This window comes from Nicotiana tabacum, chromosome 21, assembly GCF_000715075.1.
Source record: "Nicotiana tabacum cultivar K326 chromosome 21, ASM71507v2, whole genome shotgun sequence".
Taxonomy (NCBI): Eukaryota; Viridiplantae; Streptophyta; class Magnoliopsida; order Solanales; family Solanaceae; genus Nicotiana; species Nicotiana tabacum.
The window spans coordinates 765,056-784,896 of NC_134100.1; the positions used below are offsets into that span (position 1 = coordinate 765,056).

The 19,841-nt window shown below is 38.6% G+C and overlaps 3 protein-coding genes across 3 annotated transcripts; 1 reads left to right on the top strand and 2 right to left on the bottom strand.

Moving 5' to 3' along the window:
• Positions 1-3,069: 3,069 nt before the first annotated feature.
• On the bottom strand, positions 3,070-7,774 carry LOC107789934 (cation/H(+) antiporter 15-like). The gene is made up of 3 exons (XM_016611815.2): positions 7,371-7,774; positions 4,926-5,927; positions 3,070-4,581 (listed from the first exon to the last, which is right to left on the bottom strand). Exons 1-3 carry the CDS (start codon positions 7,629-7,631, stop codon positions 3,454-3,456), a joined length of 2,391 nt encoding a protein of 796 aa, XP_016467301.1. The 5' UTR covers positions 7,632-7,774; the 3' UTR covers positions 3,070-3,453.
• A 1,552-nt stretch (positions 7,775-9,326) lies between these two features.
• LOC107789931 (uncharacterized) lies at positions 9,327-13,054 on the top strand. Its single transcript, XM_075242245.1, has 4 exons — positions 9,327-9,640; positions 11,486-11,584; positions 11,676-11,784; positions 11,871-13,054. Exons 1-4 carry the CDS (start codon positions 9,432-9,434, stop codon positions 11,991-11,993), a joined length of 540 nt encoding a protein of 179 aa, XP_075098346.1. The 5' UTR covers positions 9,327-9,431; the 3' UTR covers positions 11,994-13,054.
• Positions 13,055-13,703: 649 nt separating this feature from the next.
• Positions 13,704-17,107, bottom strand: LOC107789933 (protein AUXIN SIGNALING F-BOX 2). The gene is made up of 3 exons (XM_075242340.1): positions 15,903-17,107; positions 14,681-15,176; positions 13,704-14,594 (listed from the first exon to the last, which is right to left on the bottom strand). The coding sequence occupies exons 1-3, from the start codon at positions 16,373-16,375 to the stop codon at positions 13,824-13,826; spliced, it is 1,740 nt and encodes a 579-aa protein (XP_075098441.1). The 5' UTR covers positions 16,376-17,107; the 3' UTR covers positions 13,704-13,823.
• Positions 17,108-19,841: the final 2,734 nt, after the last annotated feature.

Below are 19,841 nucleotides of genomic sequence, written 5' to 3' on the forward strand. Positions count from 1 at the left end.
ACTGATGAGTTTAAGCAAGAAAGTAAGATTTTTTGAACTTCTAATCTAAACATGTTATGGTATTTGTTGTGGAAAACAATAATTTAAAGTTAAAGTGTCTTCCTATTTGAACAGTAGAATGTTAATAATCAAATGTACGATTTTCTCTCTACCTCTCCAGTTAGGGATAAGGTTTGCATACATACTACCCTCCCCAGACTCTACTCGTGGGATTATACTGGTATATTGTTGAAAATGTACGATTAATGGTGATTGCCAAATGCTTAAAGCACATTATTAGGCACACATAGGGCTGGCAAAATGGTTAAAAAAACCCAGTTAACCACCCATATTATCCACTAAAAAATGAGTTGAATAATGAACTTTTTAAAAACGGGTCAAATATGGATAAGAACCATATTATTCATTTAGAAAATGGATAACCAATTGATAACTAATGGGTTTAACTTTTACACTTGTAAAACCTGAAATTGGAGATTCCTCAAGTTATGAATTCTCTCAAAAGTGATCATATTCAAGAAGTCATGGATAATATGGTTGCCCATATTATCTACCGGTTAACCCATATTTTATCCGTACCAAATATGGGTTGGGTCGGATAATTTATCCGTTTTTTCATCACCCATTTTCGACCCGTCCCATATCTGACCTGACCCACCCGTTTGCCACCCTTAGCCACACCCAAATATGTATGTATGTATGTATGTATGTATGTATGTATGTATGTATATATGTATGTATGTATATTTGTTTTACATATCGTGACTCATAAAGTGGTTTTATGAAATTCTGTTGCTTGCGTTTGGACTATTATGCGTAATCAGATATGGAGAAGAAGAAAAATACGTAATGTTTAGGGTGGTTAAGATGTTGTTTAATCATGTCTAGAGCTACTTTGATTATATATCGTTAGCATTTAACATTATTGGATTGTTTTAATTGCTAGACTTATTGAGAAGAGAGGATATGAGTGTAATCAAAAGGATTATAAGAGATGTTAATTTAACGTGTAACATCATTCTTCCTCATCAGCCGACAAACAGTGAAGAACCAGGCCGAAAAAAGCAACTCCTGAGTTTTGTCAAATAAAGCTATTTCCATGCTGTGGGAGTCAATAATTCTAACTATAATAATTGGTGAAACAACGTAACGTTGGGCCAAAGCAGTCAAGACAACAGAGGTGGGCGATGGGGCCATGTGAGGAAACAACGTGGAATCCAGTTGAGGGAAGGATTCTACTTTCAGCTAAAGTGCGAGGCGCTAAACAACATGAGAATTCCCTTCTTTAGGTCGAAAGGAAGAAGAGAGCTCCGAGCATGAAAACGAAACATAAAAGACAGTTGTTGCATTCTATAGGGAAAAGTGTTTGATCAAAGTACCTAGCGGAAGTGGCAAGTTGGTATGTGAACATTGCAATCTTCTTAAGTACTACAAATGACACTGCACCCACCAGAAGCGAAGCCAGGATTTCAAGTTTATGGGTTCAGAATTCTAATCGTTTTAAGTTACTCGGTTCTAAATTAATAATTTATACATATTCAATACATTTTTTTAAGACACATACAGAGTTCGAAACAAAGCTACTGGATTCGACCAAACCCGCTCCCGTCACTTTAGTTCCGCCCCTGGCACCCACTGTTTATCAGTACGGATGCAACGACCATAGTCAAGGGGTGGACCTATGTATTGAGCAGAGGGGTCATTCAGGGGCGGAGCTAGAGTGCCGGAAGCGGGTTCGGTCGAATCCAGTAGTTTTGTTTCGAACTCTGTATTTGTCTTAAAAATGTATTGAATATGTATAAATTATTAATTTAGAACCGAGTAACTTAAAACGATTAGAATTCTGAATCCATAAACTTGAAATCCTGGCTTCGCCTCTAGGGTCATTAGACCTTGTTAACCTCGGCAAATTTTTTGAATATATATATGTTAAAAACGATCATATAGTTTGCTTGAAACCCTAAATATCAAAAGTCAAATTAGGGCATTGGTTGAGCAATCCGCTCATGTGCCCAGCTGTATTGGGAAAAATCAAGTTAACATTTGGAATTAATTATGTGCTGACATGTCAAGACATGTGGATCAATGAAAAAATGACAACTAGCAAAGAGTATTCAAAGAGAGACGAGCCTTAATAGATACGGGCAAAAATACAAGAAAACAAGAAGGAACAGTTACTCGAATCTCTTGGGAATTTGAAAAGACATCGGAGGAATGAACCTAGATAGCAAAATGTACAAATACGTATTATCTGTTATTAATGACCAGATAGCACTTGCGTGTTTACACGCAAAAAAGCGTGTGACGCCCGATAAAAAATCCCATTTTTTGTCTCCCCTCCGCCTCCCTCTGGTCTTCTTCCTCACCACCCTCCCCCTCATTTTTCCCCAAATAGAATTTTTGAAAGAACATATCAATTTTAGATCTAAAATTGAGAGGATTTTGTTGGTTTATTGTCCAAATATTGTGAAAACTATTTATTTTTGATAAATTTGAAAAGCTTTAACAGTAGTATTGAAGGTTTGGTAAAAAAATCTAGAATCCACCATTGTTGGGGTATCGAAAAAAGCTTGAAAATTCAATTGGGTCTTGTTGATTATTGGGTTATTGAACTCAATTTGTTGCTCGATTATTTCCGGCTAGTTGTTTAGATAGTATGGTTGAATTTTGGTCATGGTACTTGAGATAGAAAATGAAAAGATGAAGAAGATGGGTTTTAATTATATTTTCTAATTTTTTTTTCCCTTTTTAAAGTCAATGGCACGTGTCACGACCCTAGTAGGGCCTGACTTTCCGGTTATCTAAAAAGTTGGTCAAGCACAAAAGTGGTGTGTCTTAGATACACTTTTAAAAGGTTAGTGTGTAAAAAGTTTCCCGTGAAAGAAAGGTGTGTAATAGGTATATCGCTGCATGGTTGATGGGTAAACTATGTATTTTGTCTATCTAAAATAATCTCATTTTCTTCTTGAAGAATATGAATCTAGCTGCAACACCATTTACAAAATTTAACTTTAAGGTCAAGAGCCTGTTTTCCATTCATATTCATATGTAGGAAGTCACAAGAGAAGATAAAGAAAGATATCTGCAACTGGAATATCATTTGGCAGCCAATTTTATCTGCAACTAATTGCAGGGATATAATTTTTTTCACTCCACTGATATACTTGTGTACACCCATCCCTGAGCTTAGAGAAAACAAATTTTGTACACTCTCTGTACTAAAGGAAGAAATTGTGGCCGATTACATCACAAATAAAATCTATAATGTAATCTTTAAAGTAACTCCATATCATTCGATGAATGATCAACGTAACTTGTGTAGAGGTTCTCCTTTATGTGTTGGAAGGAAATACTTCCAGATTAGTTGTCCTTAAACTGTATAATTTTCTTGTAGATTTTGACAGGTTTTTGTAAGTTAGAAATGTCTTGTTCTTTGTTCAGTTATTCAGGTCTTCAATCGGTGTGTTGTTGCACAACTAATATTGTGGAAATACTTTCAGAATCTGCTAAAGCAAACATGTCTCCTACTGGCCCTAACTCAGACTCTTCAACCCAGTCAGAAAGCCCAAGTAGTAATGGAGATTGTGTGTCATGTCGTCTTCCAACAATGATTAGTTCGTATTCATCCTCCATTGATCGCATAACAGCAGCTGTCCCTGTTCCATCCCGGATCATCTTTTCTACATACTTGACCCGATAATTTCCTGCCATACCACTCCTTGCTTCACTTACCATTTCATTATCCAGAGTCTTCTGTATTGTGTCATAATCAGTCGTTGCTATTTTACCGCCTTCCTCTTGCTTAAGGAGTAATCGGACTATTGTGAGGCTGATGTTTCTTTTTCCAGCCATGCGTTCTCCCAGGGCGAGTGCTTCCCTATCATCTGGTCCTCCCAAGAAAAGGACAGCAACACGATACGAAGACCAAGCATCTAGTATGGGCCTTGAGGTGTTGACAAGTGACCGGTCTACAACTACTGCAACGGAACAAGGTGCTGTCTGCAGGATTTTTTCATTCATAATTTTAATACCTACCTTGGATACTGTCTTCCTGCTGGAACTAAACCTTTTGTGGAAAGGAATCATTATGAGAGATGCCCTCCTTTCAAGTGCCATATTGCAGACTTCGTCATGCATCATAACATAAGGAGATATAGCCGTAAAGGGATGCATGGCTACTGTCTCGCGGAAGTTCTGCTCAAACACTTTGAAGGCATTGATGATTCTTTTCGAAGCTGAGGCCTCGTTTATGTGCTTCATCATTGGGAGTTTGTGGTTTATGAGAAGCGGATGAGCACGACCAACAAGCTCTATTAAATGTAGCATGGCAATATCCATACGGCTTTGGTTTGAGGGGTGAAGTGCTTCCAGCAAGTTTATTGTAGCCGGGACATTTTCTTGATCATGTATACATGCAAGCACCCGAAGTTCAGAGTACACCTTCATATGCTGGATATTCCTATTTTTGTGTGCTGCATATCTTTTATGTGGATCATACAGGGATTTCAGTATTGGAGTAACGATGGCAGTTGCAATGAACAGGTTTATGCACAAGACAACAAAAGCTTCATCTGCTATTGCCTGTATTCGACGAAAACCAATTCGCACGTATACATCAAAATATGAATTCATGCATGAGCGAGTCAAATATAGTACTATGTTGGGTCGTTTGATACATGGGATAAGGATAATAATCCCAGGATAAAGTTTGGGATTAACTTTATTCTATGTTTAGTTTGGGGTATTAGCTAATCCGGTGATAACTTTTACACTAAAATGGTGGGATTAGTTATCCCATATAGAAGGTGGGATAACTAATCCCATGGGATATCCCACCATATATATCCCACCATTGTACCAAACAACCCCTGTAAGTATTACGTTCTTAGGAAAAAAGGATATTTTTGCAACTATATATAGTTTACCTCATTTTGCTTCATCATTTTAAACATGCCTAGCTCCAGAACACCTTGGACGTTGGCTACGAGGCCAATTGAGATTGCATCTCGGAGTGAAACTTGGTTGCAAATTGAAGAGATAAGTGCGCCAAGGAATTTTCCCAAACAAGCAACGAGAATAACTGATTGCAGAAGCAAATAATTCCTGAGTTTCACAGAAAATATATCAGTAACCAAACCAGTTTTGACGAAGTAGATGGGCATAAACAGCCAAGAAACGATGAATTGAAGCTTCTCCATCAGGGCAGAACCTAGGGGAGGTCCAGCTGGTATGGCTAGACCATAAATTAGTGGCCCGTAGAAGATGTGTAGGCCTAGAGCCTTGCTGCAAAATCCAGACAGCAAGACGCCTATAAATATCAAACAAATGAAACCTTGCTTTAATGGCTCCCCAGGAGGATTTCTTCGCGTGCCCCATATTATTAGGGGTCTCACACCAAAAAATATAACCATAGTAAAGCCAATACCAGCTGTGATGTTTTGGAGAATGATGAATTTCTCGACTGAGGGTTGACTTGACAGGCTGGTGATAGTTATGATTAAAAATCCAAACATATTGCTGACAAGGGAACAAGACATTGCCATCCTTCCAAAATCTGAATTGACCATCCTAAGCTCGGTGAGATAGTGGGCGATGACTGGGAAGCCAAGCACCGATGACATGGTTGCTACTACGGGGAGTGAGTCCGACACTAATGGCTCAACATTTATTTCAATGCTGAGCAGAATGAAAGAGGTGGTGATACTTAGTACAATGGCAGCCGCTACAGTTGATACACCAATGATGAATGCCTTCTTTTCAACTCTCTTCAGAATCCAAGGATCTATTTGTACTCCAATCAAGAAGAAGTAGAACATATAGCCAAATAGAGCAACCGCATCGATGAGTACCAGACTTCTGTAAGGATAAAAAAGCTCTATGAATCCACCAATCCGTCCGACAAACGACGGACCTAGTGCTATACCACCCTGCAGGGAAAGCAAGCATCTTCTTCTTGTTAACTAATGTTAGACATTTAAGCCTAGGATATGCATGCATGTGATTGCTCAGGCTAAGTTACAAGATGATAATTAAATATCAAAATGGCCGGACTTAGAATACTTTTGCAAGAAATAGGAGCTAATAAATCTGGTTCTACCTCCCATAGTATCAAAATGTGCTATGGAACTGAGAAACCATATGCCATATATCAGGTCTACATGTGTTATTGTTTTCGCCTATGTTGCATGGACTCTCCAAAATGCTGCCGCACTCGTGTTGGATCCTCCAAAAATGCATTACTTCTGGAGGATCCGACACGCACCCGATGTTTTTTTAGGAGAGTCCAAGCAACATAGTTTCCACTATATTACAGATAGTTCAAGGGCAGCGTAATGGAGACATCAAATGCATGAGAAACCATACTTGGGATCCTAGATATTCCCAATCAATACAAGCTTATCTTGATAAAGAATGGCTTAAACCACTCTCTGGTGATTAAATTGAATACTGATGAGGGCAGGGTAGCTAGTATGATAAGGGACTATAATGGGATGATGAGTACACTGGAAGCCAAGGGCGGAGCTAGGTGGGCGGAAGGGGTTTAGCCAAACCCCTTAACTTCTTTGCGTGTTTACCTTTTTTTATTTTAAAATCCCCTTGGTTAAAATCCTGCTTCCGCCACTACTGAAAACTATTAGACAAATTAATTAGTAGAATCGCACAAGTAGTAGTTGTCAAGCAATATTGCTATAGAGAGACTAACAAAGTGTCAGATAAACTAGCTTCTCTCAGCCATGCTTACTGTCAGCCCATCGACTTTACCAACTATGTAAGCAAGTTGAAGGCCTTCTCCAACTGGTCAAATGGCAAATGGCATCATTCAAAGTTTGAAAATTCATAAGAAAAAGAATTGTGGTCAACTGAACACCCTTCGTCGACAACTTGTACTTCCTCCATTTCAATTTATGTAAACTTGTTTGACTGGCACGGAGTTTAAGAAAAAATGAAGACTTTTGGAATTTGTGGTCTTAAACAAGTCAAAAGGGGGCCAGAGTATTTGTGTGGTTATAAAAGCTACTCATTAAGAGTTGAATTGTAAGTTTAAGCTAAATTGTTGTCAAATTTAGAAAGGAATCATTCTTTTTGGAACGGACCAAAAAGGAAATAGGTTCACATAAATTGAAATGGAGGGAGTACTATGTACAAGGTAAATACTTGTTATTGATACCCTTATATAGCCCACTAGTCCTAGTCCCTTATTGAACAACCTTATTGAATTTTCTGGCTTCGTCATGACTTGAACCAGCAAACAATTTATAGCAGTAATACAACTATACTACAGAGCACTTGCACATACACAGCTTATTTTGTACACAGACTCTCAAAGAATATGAAAAGGTCAAATAATAGAAAAGAAAAAAAGAACTTACAAATATTTGGATGACATTGGTAGGTTGGCCAAGGGGTTTGAGGAGGGTAGAAGTCAAAAGAACGAAAAGGGAGGCCAGGGAAAGCTGAGCCAGAAGGAGAGGAACTGAGTAATCTAATGGGTTTGCATGATGGGAAAAGATTGAACCTTTGGATTGAATCTTGCCGATTGACATGCAAATGGAGGAATGATTTTCTCCACCAGCTTTAAATATTTCAGCATACGTCGCTATGTCATCCGGCTCCATTACGTGCGAACCCATTTCAAATACCCCAAATTATGTGTAATTGAATTGTCTTCTTTACGGTGGCCTCCCCTTCTGCATCATCCTTGACAGCAATTAGAACGAAGGAGAGGAACAACAAATGTTGATGACCAAGAATAGCAAGTTTTTGACAGTTTAAAGCTATGGTCAAAATCCAATACGGTTCCTATTTTTTCGCCAAATTAAAGACTTGTAAAAAGATAGACGAAAATTAAATATATAAAGGGTGTGTTTGGTACTAAGGAAAATAATTTTTTTTGGAAAAAAAGTGGGTTTTGTGTGTGTGTGTGTTTGGTTAGATAGCATAAATATTTTTGAAAATATATAATTAAGGCAAATACTATACGAGAGAAATAGGTAAGGAGGAATAGAAGCGGACCTATTCTATACAAAGAGGGGTCACTGGCACCCGTAAAGTTCAGCAAAAATTTCATATATACACGAATATGTCTTTATAAAATAGATACATATTAGTAGTGGACACCCTATATACAAAACAGATTTTGGTTGATTCCAAAAATGCACTCACGATCTTCAAATCCTGGGTCCGTCTCTGAGGGGAGGGTAGTAGGTCTAGGTCTGGGGTCGGAGTGGCAATGGATATGTTAAGAGGGTGGGTGGCGGGGATGGGGCACGGGGGGGTGGGACAGTGGGACGTGAGGGGAGAGGTGGGGTGGAGAATAGGACGAGGAAGATCGAGAAAGAATTTTGAAAAATATTTTCTCTTTTTTTTTATAATCATTTTTCTCCAATTGAATTTACGAAGAAAATATTTTTCAAAATATTTAAACCAAACAAACATAAAAAAAATTAAAAAGTATTTTCACCGAACACACCCAAAATGTATGCTTGAACGAGAAATTTATGTTTTACTAATAGTTTTGCATGACACCTCATCGTATAATTAGTCTCTAACAATGTTATTCTTACATAATTGTAGTTTACAAAAGCTTTAATTATCTTTATAAATTAAGCAAAAGATATCATTTTTCTAGCAAAATATCAATAAGCAATATACGAACTACTCCTAATTATTCTGGGATTAAATAACCGTTGTTTGCTGCATTCTCTATTTCTCTTCTTTAGAGACAAATAGAGCTTTTATACATTTTCATCTTTAGAGACAATTTTTAAGATATTTAACATTGAACTCGTTATATTTTTAAAGTTATAGATTCAGATTTACCATTTGTTGTAATTTTAATAATTTTTTATATATAAATTTATAAGTAGTGAGTTGAGATGAAATTGGCGTCCAAACTGTTCATCCATCCATGATTATTGGGAGAAATTCAAAATTAGTCAGAATTACAACTGGTCGTTTAAAAATAGCTCAGTTTCAAAAGTAATCGAAATTTAGCCACTTTTCATGTAAAGATAAATTTGAGCGAAAACGCTGTTCAAAACCCGAAAAATACGCCAGTATATTATACTGGAGTTCAAGCACGGCATAAGTATGCTTGAACTCCAGCATATTATATTGGAGTTCCAGGATAACTATGTTGGAACTCCAGCATAATATGATGGAGTTCCAGCATAAATACACTAGAACTCCAGCATAATATACGGGAGTTCCAGCAAATATAATTGTCCAGTATAATATAATGAATTTTGGAGCACCGGTGCTCCAGTTTCCAGTATATTATACTGGAGTCAGCAAAGTATACCGGTCCAGCATAATATGTTGGAGTTCATACACAGGTGCACCGAACTCCAGTATATTATGTTGGACCGTTCTTTGTTGCAGCAAAATAGTGGTTATTTTTCATTGACTTCGTAAACGCCGGCTATTTTTGAATGACAGTCCGAAAACTGGCTATACCGATGCTATTTTTACATGATTATTACTACATGATCCTCATAGCTGTAGTTTTAGCTCTATTATCGACGATCGCCAGCTCGGAGGGACCATTCATCGTAGCACACAAGAAGGCCACTCTTACCCGCCTCAAATCTGGTGCCGAACGACTCTCTGTCTCCATTGACATCTATAATCAAGGATCTGCGTACGTTTTCATCTCTTTTCCCCCAGATCCCACTTGTTTCTCCTCTGGTTACTACTTTTATTACTACTGGTATCTCGCGGTGCTTTGCTTTGTAATTTATGCATGATATGCAGTTATTGTGCTTCTTTGTTTTCATTTTGTTACGGTGAAGGATATGAAAGTAGTAGTTGCAAAAGGCTAGGATTTCAAGCTTATCGGTTTGGGATTCTAATCATTTTAGCTACTAGATTCTAAATTGATAGTTTGTACATATTCAATGATCTTTTAAAAGATAAATATAGAGTTTGAATCAAAACTACTGGGTTCGGCCAAACTTGTTCCTGGCAATATAGCTCCGCCTCTGTTAGTTCGTGTGTAGTTGAAGTAATTAGCATTAATCGCTTGCTATTATTACTACTACTGGTCGAACCTGTTCCAGGCAGTCTAGCTCCGCCCCTGTTAGTTTGTGTGTAGTTGAAGTAATTAGCATTAATTGCTTGCTATTATTACTACTACTGGTCGAACATGTTCCTGGCAGTCTAGCTCTGCCCCTGTTAGTTCGTGTGTAGTTGAAGTAATTAGCATTAATTGCTTTTAATCCGTGTGTTGCTATTATTACTACTACTTATTAGTCGCGTGAGTGTTACTACATGGAAGCATTGTTAGTGCTTTTTTTTTTGTCTCATTTAATACTTCATCTAATCCATCTGTTCCGATGGGTGGCTAATGTGATTAATTGAAATTTTTCTTTCTTTTCGTACTTTTTCCTTTTTCCTCCCTTTCCTGACATGATATTACAATTTTAAATGGTTCCCTGTCGCTTGTGTATGTCTTCATTTGTTGGATCAAGTATAATTTATTGTAAAAGATCTCAGCCCTATCCATATCATGCTTTCTATCATTTTCTTTTTTTCCTCTTATTTCTAATAGAATTGGTTTATTTGCTCCCTACTCATCGCCGTTTTCCTTCTTTTGATCAGTCAAATGTCATTAGTTGTGGTTTCTGTGCTTTCCTGCGAGTATCACGCCCCAAATTAGGCGGAGCATGACTGGCACCTGATGCTGTGAACTCTTTAATCATAATCATGACATACGTGCATATGAACTCTTTAAACAAACTTAAATCTTTAACATAAAGCATTTGGCTCGCATATCCATCATATATCAAAATCATAACTTCACCGAAGACTCATAATCATAGTGCAGAAATCATAACTCAAGACATATACATGAGAAGTAAAATGAGAATTCTCAAGTACATAGCTAAACCTCCCGCAATGTGTCAATGAAACCTCCAAGAACGTACATGAAAATAGTGGCACGAGACAAGTCCACGGCCCATCCAAAAAAACTGTCTAAATTTTTTTCGAATAGTATTCCTCAACCTAATCACTATAGCCAAATTGACATAACATAGGAGGATAAAGGAAACTGATTGCAGAGGAAAGGGTTTTTTTTTTTTGCCGTTTGTAAGAGGTAGATGAGGAAAGGAGGAGTTGAGGGATCCAAGCCAGCTGTTTAAGCCCCTTGAGTAGTTGCAAGCATAAGATCTTTTATTAGTGAAAACATTGTTAATTCTCTGAAAATTAACCAATAATGATATTTGGTCAATTAAATCTTTCCTACCTTGTTAACATTCCTTATCTCAAACTTGTGTGTGCATGCTTTTACCTGCCTTAGAATTTAATACTGCTTTAGGGCAGTCGATTTTCTGAATCTTCGCTTTCTTCTGTCTATCCACCATTAGATCTCGGAGATTTGGTGATGCTATTTCAATGAAATGGATTCTTTGTGTTCTTTCTTTCTTTTTTGTAAAAAAACAATGTGTTGCTGATCTTTTGACACGAATAGCTCTTATTTTTTCAGGACGGCATATGATTTAAACCTTAATGATGATAGCTGGTCTCAAAATGTGTTTGACATTGTCGCTGGCAACACATCCATGTCATGGGAAAGGCTGGATGCGTGAGTTCTCATATTATTTGTGGTATGATGGTATTGACAATTAAGTATCTTTAAATTTATCTCTTTATCATACTTGTTTATCTGATGTCAGAGGAACTGTTCTCTCGCATTCCTTTGAGTTGGAGGCTAAGACCAAAACAGTGTTTTATGGTGCACCAGCAGTTATAAAATTCCGCATCCCCACAAAGGCTGCTCTGCAGGTTTGACATTCTCATCTGTTTCTTGACATGCTTCTACCTGTTTGGTTTATATGGATGGTGTTGGATCTTAAATGTTTTTGTTCTAGGAGGCATACTCAACTCCAATCCTTCCTCTTGACATACTAGCTGATAGACCTCCTGAAAAAAAATTTGATCGGGTAAGCTTAGATACTAGTTGCAGCTGCACACGGCCACCTAAATATGGTTAACTGGTCGTTGTTTCTTATAATGACTTCCTTTAATTTATTTTATTTTTCTTGCATGGATGTCTTACACTGCTGGTGAAAATTCACAGGCTAAGGTATGATTTCTTATTGGTTTTGAGAATGATTACAATCATGTAAAACTAGACATCGATTTGGGCAAGAAAGAAAGAAGATGAAGAAGACGAGAGGGAGCGGGGAGAAGAAATACTTATCTGGAAACAAAGTTTTTTCCATTTTTGGGCATCAAAGACTTTTTATTTTCCTTCTTTTGTTGCATTTTTTGGCTCCAAAACCACATGTCATATTTTTTTTTCGACTAGTCACCACGACTCAACTCCATGCATTTTGTTTCATTTACAATTTGCTAGTGAAGGGTTTAATAGGTTCATATCTGCCAACTTTAGGTGTTGAATAGGTCGAATCCTAAGATAAGATGAAAATTGGAGCCAAGTTTGAGACAGCCAATGTATTTGACTGCAAATGTTAAAAGTAAACTACATGGTGTAGAAAATTTGAGGACAATGTGAGATATGGAGTACAGAGTCTCATTTGATATCCCCTAGCCCTCCCCAAAAGTAATGTGGGGTTTCTCTTGAACTTGTGATGGCTTCGATGGAAAGTTTTAAGAATTAGGTCCTAACTTTTATCTGTCTTTTCTTTTCTTTTTTGCAGAGTTTATTGGCAAAATATGGATCCTTGATATCTGTGGTCTCAATTGTGGTTATGTTTGTATACCTGGTGGCAACCCCATCAAAATCCAATGTTGCAAAGGGAAACAAAAAGAAACGTTGAATGTTGGTTCCACAACTTGGCCTTTATTCAAGCAAGGATGCATATCAAGTTGGACACCTTCAGTTTTAGTTCTTTCGCGTCGTAGGTATCACAGGTTACCAGTTTAGATTTACACTGTAACGTCTGAGGAACTGATCAGTAAACTGAATTGTTTTCCTCCGCAGATTTCTAGGTTTCAGATTCACTGTAAGAGAATATGGAACATGGTCTTAGTCCTTGAACAATAGATCAGTCGCTTGTTTCTTGAGCCACAACGATTAATTTTTTTATGGTTTCTTCCAGTGCTCTTGTCTTCTCATCTTTTCCGTCTTCTTGAGCCGAGGGTCTATCGAAAACAGTCTCTCTGCCCCATCAGGGTAGGGATAAGGTCTGCGTACACACTGCCCTCCCCAAACCCACTTACCCACTTGTGGGATTTCACTAGGTTGCCGTTGTCGTTGAGGTGCAAAGAGTTTTGCTTTCCCAAATGGTGGGTTCTTTAAAAATCATTTATCTGATAGAGCAGATTAGGTTTAAGTAAGGTTAGTCTTTTTTGACCTGCAAGGTAATCGCAGGAGATGCGAGCTTATTCATATGCTTATTGCATTTGATTGCTCTACTTAAAGATCTAATGTAGATGTGTTACAGAACCTTTCTCTAATTAAAAAGTACCTTTAAGTCAACGTAGAAAAGTTAAAACTTTTGTGCCTCAGAATCTCATTTATATAATTCATATCCTAGTCTTATCAAGTTAAAAGAGTAGTCAATCTGAAAATGATTATAAATCATATAGTCGGGATGAGAGAATTGTGTAGAAAGTTAAATATAAAACGCATAAATCCATCCTCATTTTCCTGGCTTTGGAGTGAAAGAAGCCGGGAAATACACACAGAGATCCATACAGCAAGATACGAAATGCCCCTTAAATTGTGGATCACCAGATTCAGAAAAGTGAATAGTCTCCATTCCAATAAGTAGGTAGTTGAACTAAGAATACATAACAGTTCATTTGAACAAATTAAAGTTACAAGAGGCAGAGGGAAGCAGATGCACACATGTCCTCTACAACGTCCGGACGAAATCTGGGGAGTCCTTCCTGGGACCAACCAATGTTCGATACAAGTAAATCTTCTCGACCTTTTGCCTGTCATCAGAGCAAGTGTCTATCTGATCGTTCTCGCTGATGATCTCCACATTGAGCCTCGGCATCTTCTGAGCAACAGCCTTGCATGCTCCAAGAGTCACTTGGCAGGACGACATCCAAAGGGATCGCATTGTCTCATACTTCCCCACGTCCGCCAGAAGTGCCACATTACCAAAAGGGCTATCCCTGATCTCAAGCTTTTTCATTTTCTTGCACCCGTTCAACACATATAGCATCCCCTTGTCACTATCTCCAGCAAAGGCTATGGAGAGCATCTCAAGCTGCTCAGCATACATTCCTATGTAAAGGAAAACCTGATCAGTTAGAAGACCAGAGACTGACAGCCGCTTGAGGCCTTTGCACGACTGTACAATTGCCCCAAAACCTTCGTCTAGTGGCTGCATGGTAACTGCATCTGGCACAGTTGGGTTAAGAGTGCACAATCTGAAACGAATAAAGTTTGGGCAGTTTTTGGCAACAGTTATAAGTGCAGCATTAGTCATCTGCTGGCAGAAATACAACAATGAGTTGAGCTTTGGACAACCGGCTGATATTGCAACCAAGCCCTCTTCAGTTACAGCAGCATGGCCAAATCCATGAAGGTCAGATGGGAAGACCCTTAATTCCTGCAATTCTTTACAAGTAGAAGCCACAACACCTAGCCCTTTATCTCCAATAGTATCCAGAATCTGTGAAATCAATATTTAACGCGTCAAACAATTGTAGGAAAATAAAGCAACAAGGAAATAATTAAAAGGGGGGCAAAAATATCAACCCATAGGCGCTCTAGTTTTCCGCAGAAACGAATCAGCTTTATAAGTTCAGCACTGTAGATTCCAGGTGCATAGCTCAAGTTCAGGGACGACAAATTCAGGCAAATTGGATAAATAGCAGGCAGGCAGCGAGGAGCAATCTCCAAGAACCCCGACAAGCTCCTAATAGAAGTACACCTCTTCAGAGCATTCTTTAGTTTGTTGTAAGTCTCAGAAACTGGATCACTGATAAAACTCCCTGTCCCCAAGTCCACTAAGTGAGGAGCTTTAATTAAAATCCTTTGAAGAGCATCAAGAGGCACAGTATGATTTAATCTCAGACTTCTTAGGTTTGGACATCTAGCCACTAGCCTCTCAAGAGCTGCCAAGTTAACTTCTCCTTTGAGGCAAGCAAAATTCAAAGAGACAAGAGTAGTGCAGTTGTCTGAAAAACAACTAAGCCACTGTCCTCTGCGATCTTCGACTTCGTTTTCCTGCAAGTCCAACTCCCTTAAAAACCTGCAAGAATCAGACGACCAATTTCAGTTAATTATCTGCCCTATGTATCATTCAAATGCATCATAGATTTGCCTTTACACAAGCTCAAACCATCCTTGCAGCTCCTCACAGATGTTCTTCACCGAGACATCACGGGTATGAAAATTTGTAGAGAACCTGACATATCTTACTTCATACGCAGAGTGAGCTATAAAGAAGCTTGCATCTTTAAGAGACAGATGTTCTTCACCGAGACATCACGGGTATGAAAATTTGTAGAGAACCTGACATATCTTACTTCATACGCAGAGTGAGCTATAAAGAAGCTTGCATCTTTAAGAGACAGTTTGATTGCGAAAGAACATGACATTTCAACATGAACTACCATGAGCCACCAAAAAGAGAAAGATTTATTCTATTAGAACTTATTAAAGTAGACCGACGAACAGAACTTGTGTAAACTGTAGACTGAGTTTAACACCCAATACTAAACAAACGTGCAGAACTAAACTAACATTGCAAAACAGAGAAATATCCCAACAGCACAATTTTGTATATTGCTTGGTTAAGAATGAATACCCAGAGAAGCCACAAGGATGAAGAACTGCATCAATGTAGGAAAGCACTACTACTACATTAATGCAACTCACGAAAAGCAAACACACATAACCAACGATTAGACAAGAAATAATAATGCATATATATTATATTAGGCTGAAAGATTCGCTGCAGCAAAGGAATATATACCTGCAATTGGAAGCAATAGCAGCAAGACCATCAGTGGAGAAACCTTCACAGCTAACCAAAATCAAAGACTTGAAATTAGGAAAGGATCGCGAGAGTAGTTCAAGGCTCTCATCCGAAACCACCATCCTCTTCAAACGAAGCTCCTCCAAGTTCACACCACTCGCAGCCATCGCCTCAATCCAAGGGTCAACATAACCTCCCCAATCATGAGGGACCAAATTGAAATCCGCAAAATGGGGTTTCCCTTTCAAGGTAAGCGACCTAAGCCTCGGAAACCTAGCAATCACTCTCTCGGGGCTTACCGCGTAACAATTCCCTACAAACACCTTCTCTCTACTGAACCTCTCAACTCTATACCAAGAATTACAGACCAAAGAGACCGCATTTCGGTCCCTGTGGGAAGTCAAGAAATTGAAGACATGCTCCAACACTTCCTCTGGGAAGTAATTCATCATACACTGACACAAACACATTATTTGATGGTACAACTACCCTACTAAATACAACAACTTCACATTTTTGAACAAAAACTAGATCTAACAACAGAGAGAGAATAGATCTAAAGACTTGACCTTTATGGTACTACAAGTAGAACATTTAGATAGATCTGAAAGGAAAAAACAATGAAATTCAAGAAATACGATATTAATTAATCAGATAAGGAATATAGTCATCATCACCATCATATATAAAATAATAATAATATCAAGAAACGATGATTAGAGAACAACTTTATGAAGATGAGCAGATCTGAAGTGAAGAACCTATTCAGACAGAGAGACAGAGCTCCCTCCGTGGGCAGTAAATCTCTTATTATTATTATTATTATTATTATTATCACTCATTCATCAGAGACGAAACTGTTCTTCTCTCTCTCTCTCTCTCTACCCATCTCAATATGATGATAAGATATCTAAGCAAAGTGTTTCACATCATCACCACTCATCAGTCTTCAGGAAAAAAAGGAAGAAAGAGAGAGAAGTGTTTCTCTCCTCATCTTCTATTGACTAACCAAAGTAGTAAGCTAAATCTTGACTCTGGTTGAGTTAAAAGTAATGATCGGACGGTAGATATATGTCCTTGAGAGCAGAGTAACATGCATGTGTCTTTATCTCAAAAGCAATGCCAGTTTCACAAAATTGGCCATTCCTTTCACCATCTATTTACACGAAATGCCATTTTGTTGATAAGCTTCTCTTACCACATGTTTGTTGTTCTTGGTAATGGACTTAAATACAGAAAAAGTAGTTTTTCCAAGTGTCTTTTTAGAAAATAATTTTGAGAAAAATATACTTAGAAGTACTTTTTAAAGACTTAGTCAAACACTAATTGCTCTTCGAAAGTATTTTTTAAATTAAGTAGTCAAACACAAACTGCTTTGTACCAAAAGTATTTTTTTAAAAAACATTTCTCAAAAGAAGTTGATTTTAGAAGCTCGGTCAAACAAGCTACTAAAGATTAAAAGGAAAAGGAAATAGAGAGTTGTGTATAGTCAACCAAAGATTAAGTGGGGAGCCTTGACTAGGGATAGAGCGCAGGAGCGGAAAAGAAGTTGCTAGCAGTGGGGGCATGAGGGAGTAGTGACGACGCAAGAAGTGTGTGGATCACGACTGGGAATTGCATTAGGGAAGCAACGTGAAAGGTGTTAAGGGTCTTGAAGAGCTACTTAGATGGACACAAAGAGGACCGGTGGTGGAATAGAGAGGTCCAAGATAAAATTAAAGCAAAGAAAGCAGTGCATTAAAGCTAGTGGAGAGTAAAGACAAAGGAGAAAAGGACGAGTAAGGACTGGTATAAGAATACCAGGAAGGAGACGAAGTGAATGGTTACGGCGGCTAAGACTGCAACATCGAATGTTTATATAAAGAACTTGGGGCCAAAGGGACAAAAAGTTATACAGACTAGCCAATATGAGAAAAAAGGAAGATATTTGACATGTACCAAGTAAAGTATATCAAAGATGAGAAAGAAAAAGTACCGGTGGAAGAAGTACATATTACACGAAGATGGGTGGTATACGTATATGGACTCTTAAACAAAGAATGGGACATGAACACTATACTAAGTGATTTAGAGCACTCCGAGAGTAATCGAGATTTTGGACGATGACCATTGCTCCTTAGCTCATTTTTTATGGACCAACAAAATTTTAGGCGATTCGAGTCCGGTGGCCCGGGCCCATGCAAAAGGCGTGGGCTACGGCATACGAAAATCTAGGAACCGAGCGGAATTCAAGATTTATGGCACTAAAACGCCAAAAAACAAGAAACGGTCATGGCGAGACTGGTTTAGATCGTTTTCAATGGTTCGAAAAAATTTTAGGCGATCCGAACTCGGTAATCTGGGATCATGTAGAAGGTGTGGGCTATAGCACACGAAAATCTAGGAATCGGATGGAATTCCAGTATTATGGCCCTAAAACGCCAAAAACGAGTAACGGTCACGACGAGGCGGTGACTATTATTTCTTAGGTTGTTATTGATGGTCCGGCAAAATTTTAGATGATCCAGGTCTAGTGGCCCGGGACCATGCGGAAGGCATGGCTATAGCACACGAAAATCGAGGAATTGGGCGGAGTTCCAGTTTTGTGGCCCTAAAACCCCATAAAACGAGAACGGTCATAACGAGGTGGTGACTCTTGTTCCTTAAGTTATTTTTTATGGTGCGATATTAGTTTAGGCGATCCGGGTTTGGTAACCCGGGCCCATGCAGAAGGCATGAGCTATAGCACACGAAAATCTAGGAATCGGACGGAATTCAAGTTTTATGGCCCTAAAACGCCAAAAAATGATAAACGGTCATGGCGAGGCAGTTACTATTGTTCCTTAGGTAGTTTTTGATGGTCCAAAATGTTTTAAGGCGATCCTGGTGCGGTGTCCCGGTCCCATGTAGAAGATGTGGGCTATAGCACACGAAAATCTAGGAATATGGCGGAATTCCAGTTCCATGGCCCTAAAACGCCAAAAAAACTAGAAAGTTTCACGGCAAGGCGATGACTATTATTCCTTAGATCTTTTTTGATGGCCCGGAAAAATTTATAGTAATACGGGTCCGGTGGTTAGGCCCCATGCAGAAGGCGTGGGCAATAGCACACGAAAATCTGAGAATTAAGTAAAATTTCAGTTTTATGGCTCTAAAATGCCAAAAAATGAGGAACTATCATGGCGAGGGAGTGACTCTTGTTTCTTAGGTCGTTTTTGATAGACTGAAAAAAATTTAGGTGATTCGATTCAGAATGCCAGGGCCCATGCAGAAGGCATAGGCAATAGCACACGAAAATCTAGGAATTAGGCGGAATTCAAGTTTTATGTCCCTAAAAAGCCAAAAATGAGGATTGGTCATGGCGCGATAGTGACTATTGTTCCTTGGATTTTTTTTAGTAGTTCGGCAATATTTTACGAGATCAAGGTCCGGTGGCCCGAGCCCGGGCAGTAGGCGTTGGCTATTGCACACGAAAATTTGGAAATTGATCCGAATTCTAGTGCCCTAAAACTCCAAAAATTGAGGAACAATCATGTAGAGGCAATGCTTATTGTTTCTGAGGTCATTTTTGCAAGTCCGGCAAAATTTTAGGCGATTCAGGTCCGATGGCGCGGGCTCATGCAGAAGACGTAGGCTATAGAACACAAAAATTTGTGAATTGGCGAAATTCCAATTTTATGGCACTAAAATGCCAAAAAATGATGAACGGTCATGGAGAGACGTTGACTATTATTCCGTAGGTCATTTTCATGGTAACGGCAAAATTTTAATCGATTGGGGTCCGGTGACCCGGGCCCATGCGGAAGGAGTTGGCTATAACACACGAAAATCTTGAAATCGGGTGGAATTCCAATTTTATGGCTCTAAAATGACAAAAAATGAGGAACGATCTTGGCGAGCCAGTGGCTATTGTTCGTTAGGTCATTTTGACGGTCTAGAAACATTATAAGCGATCCA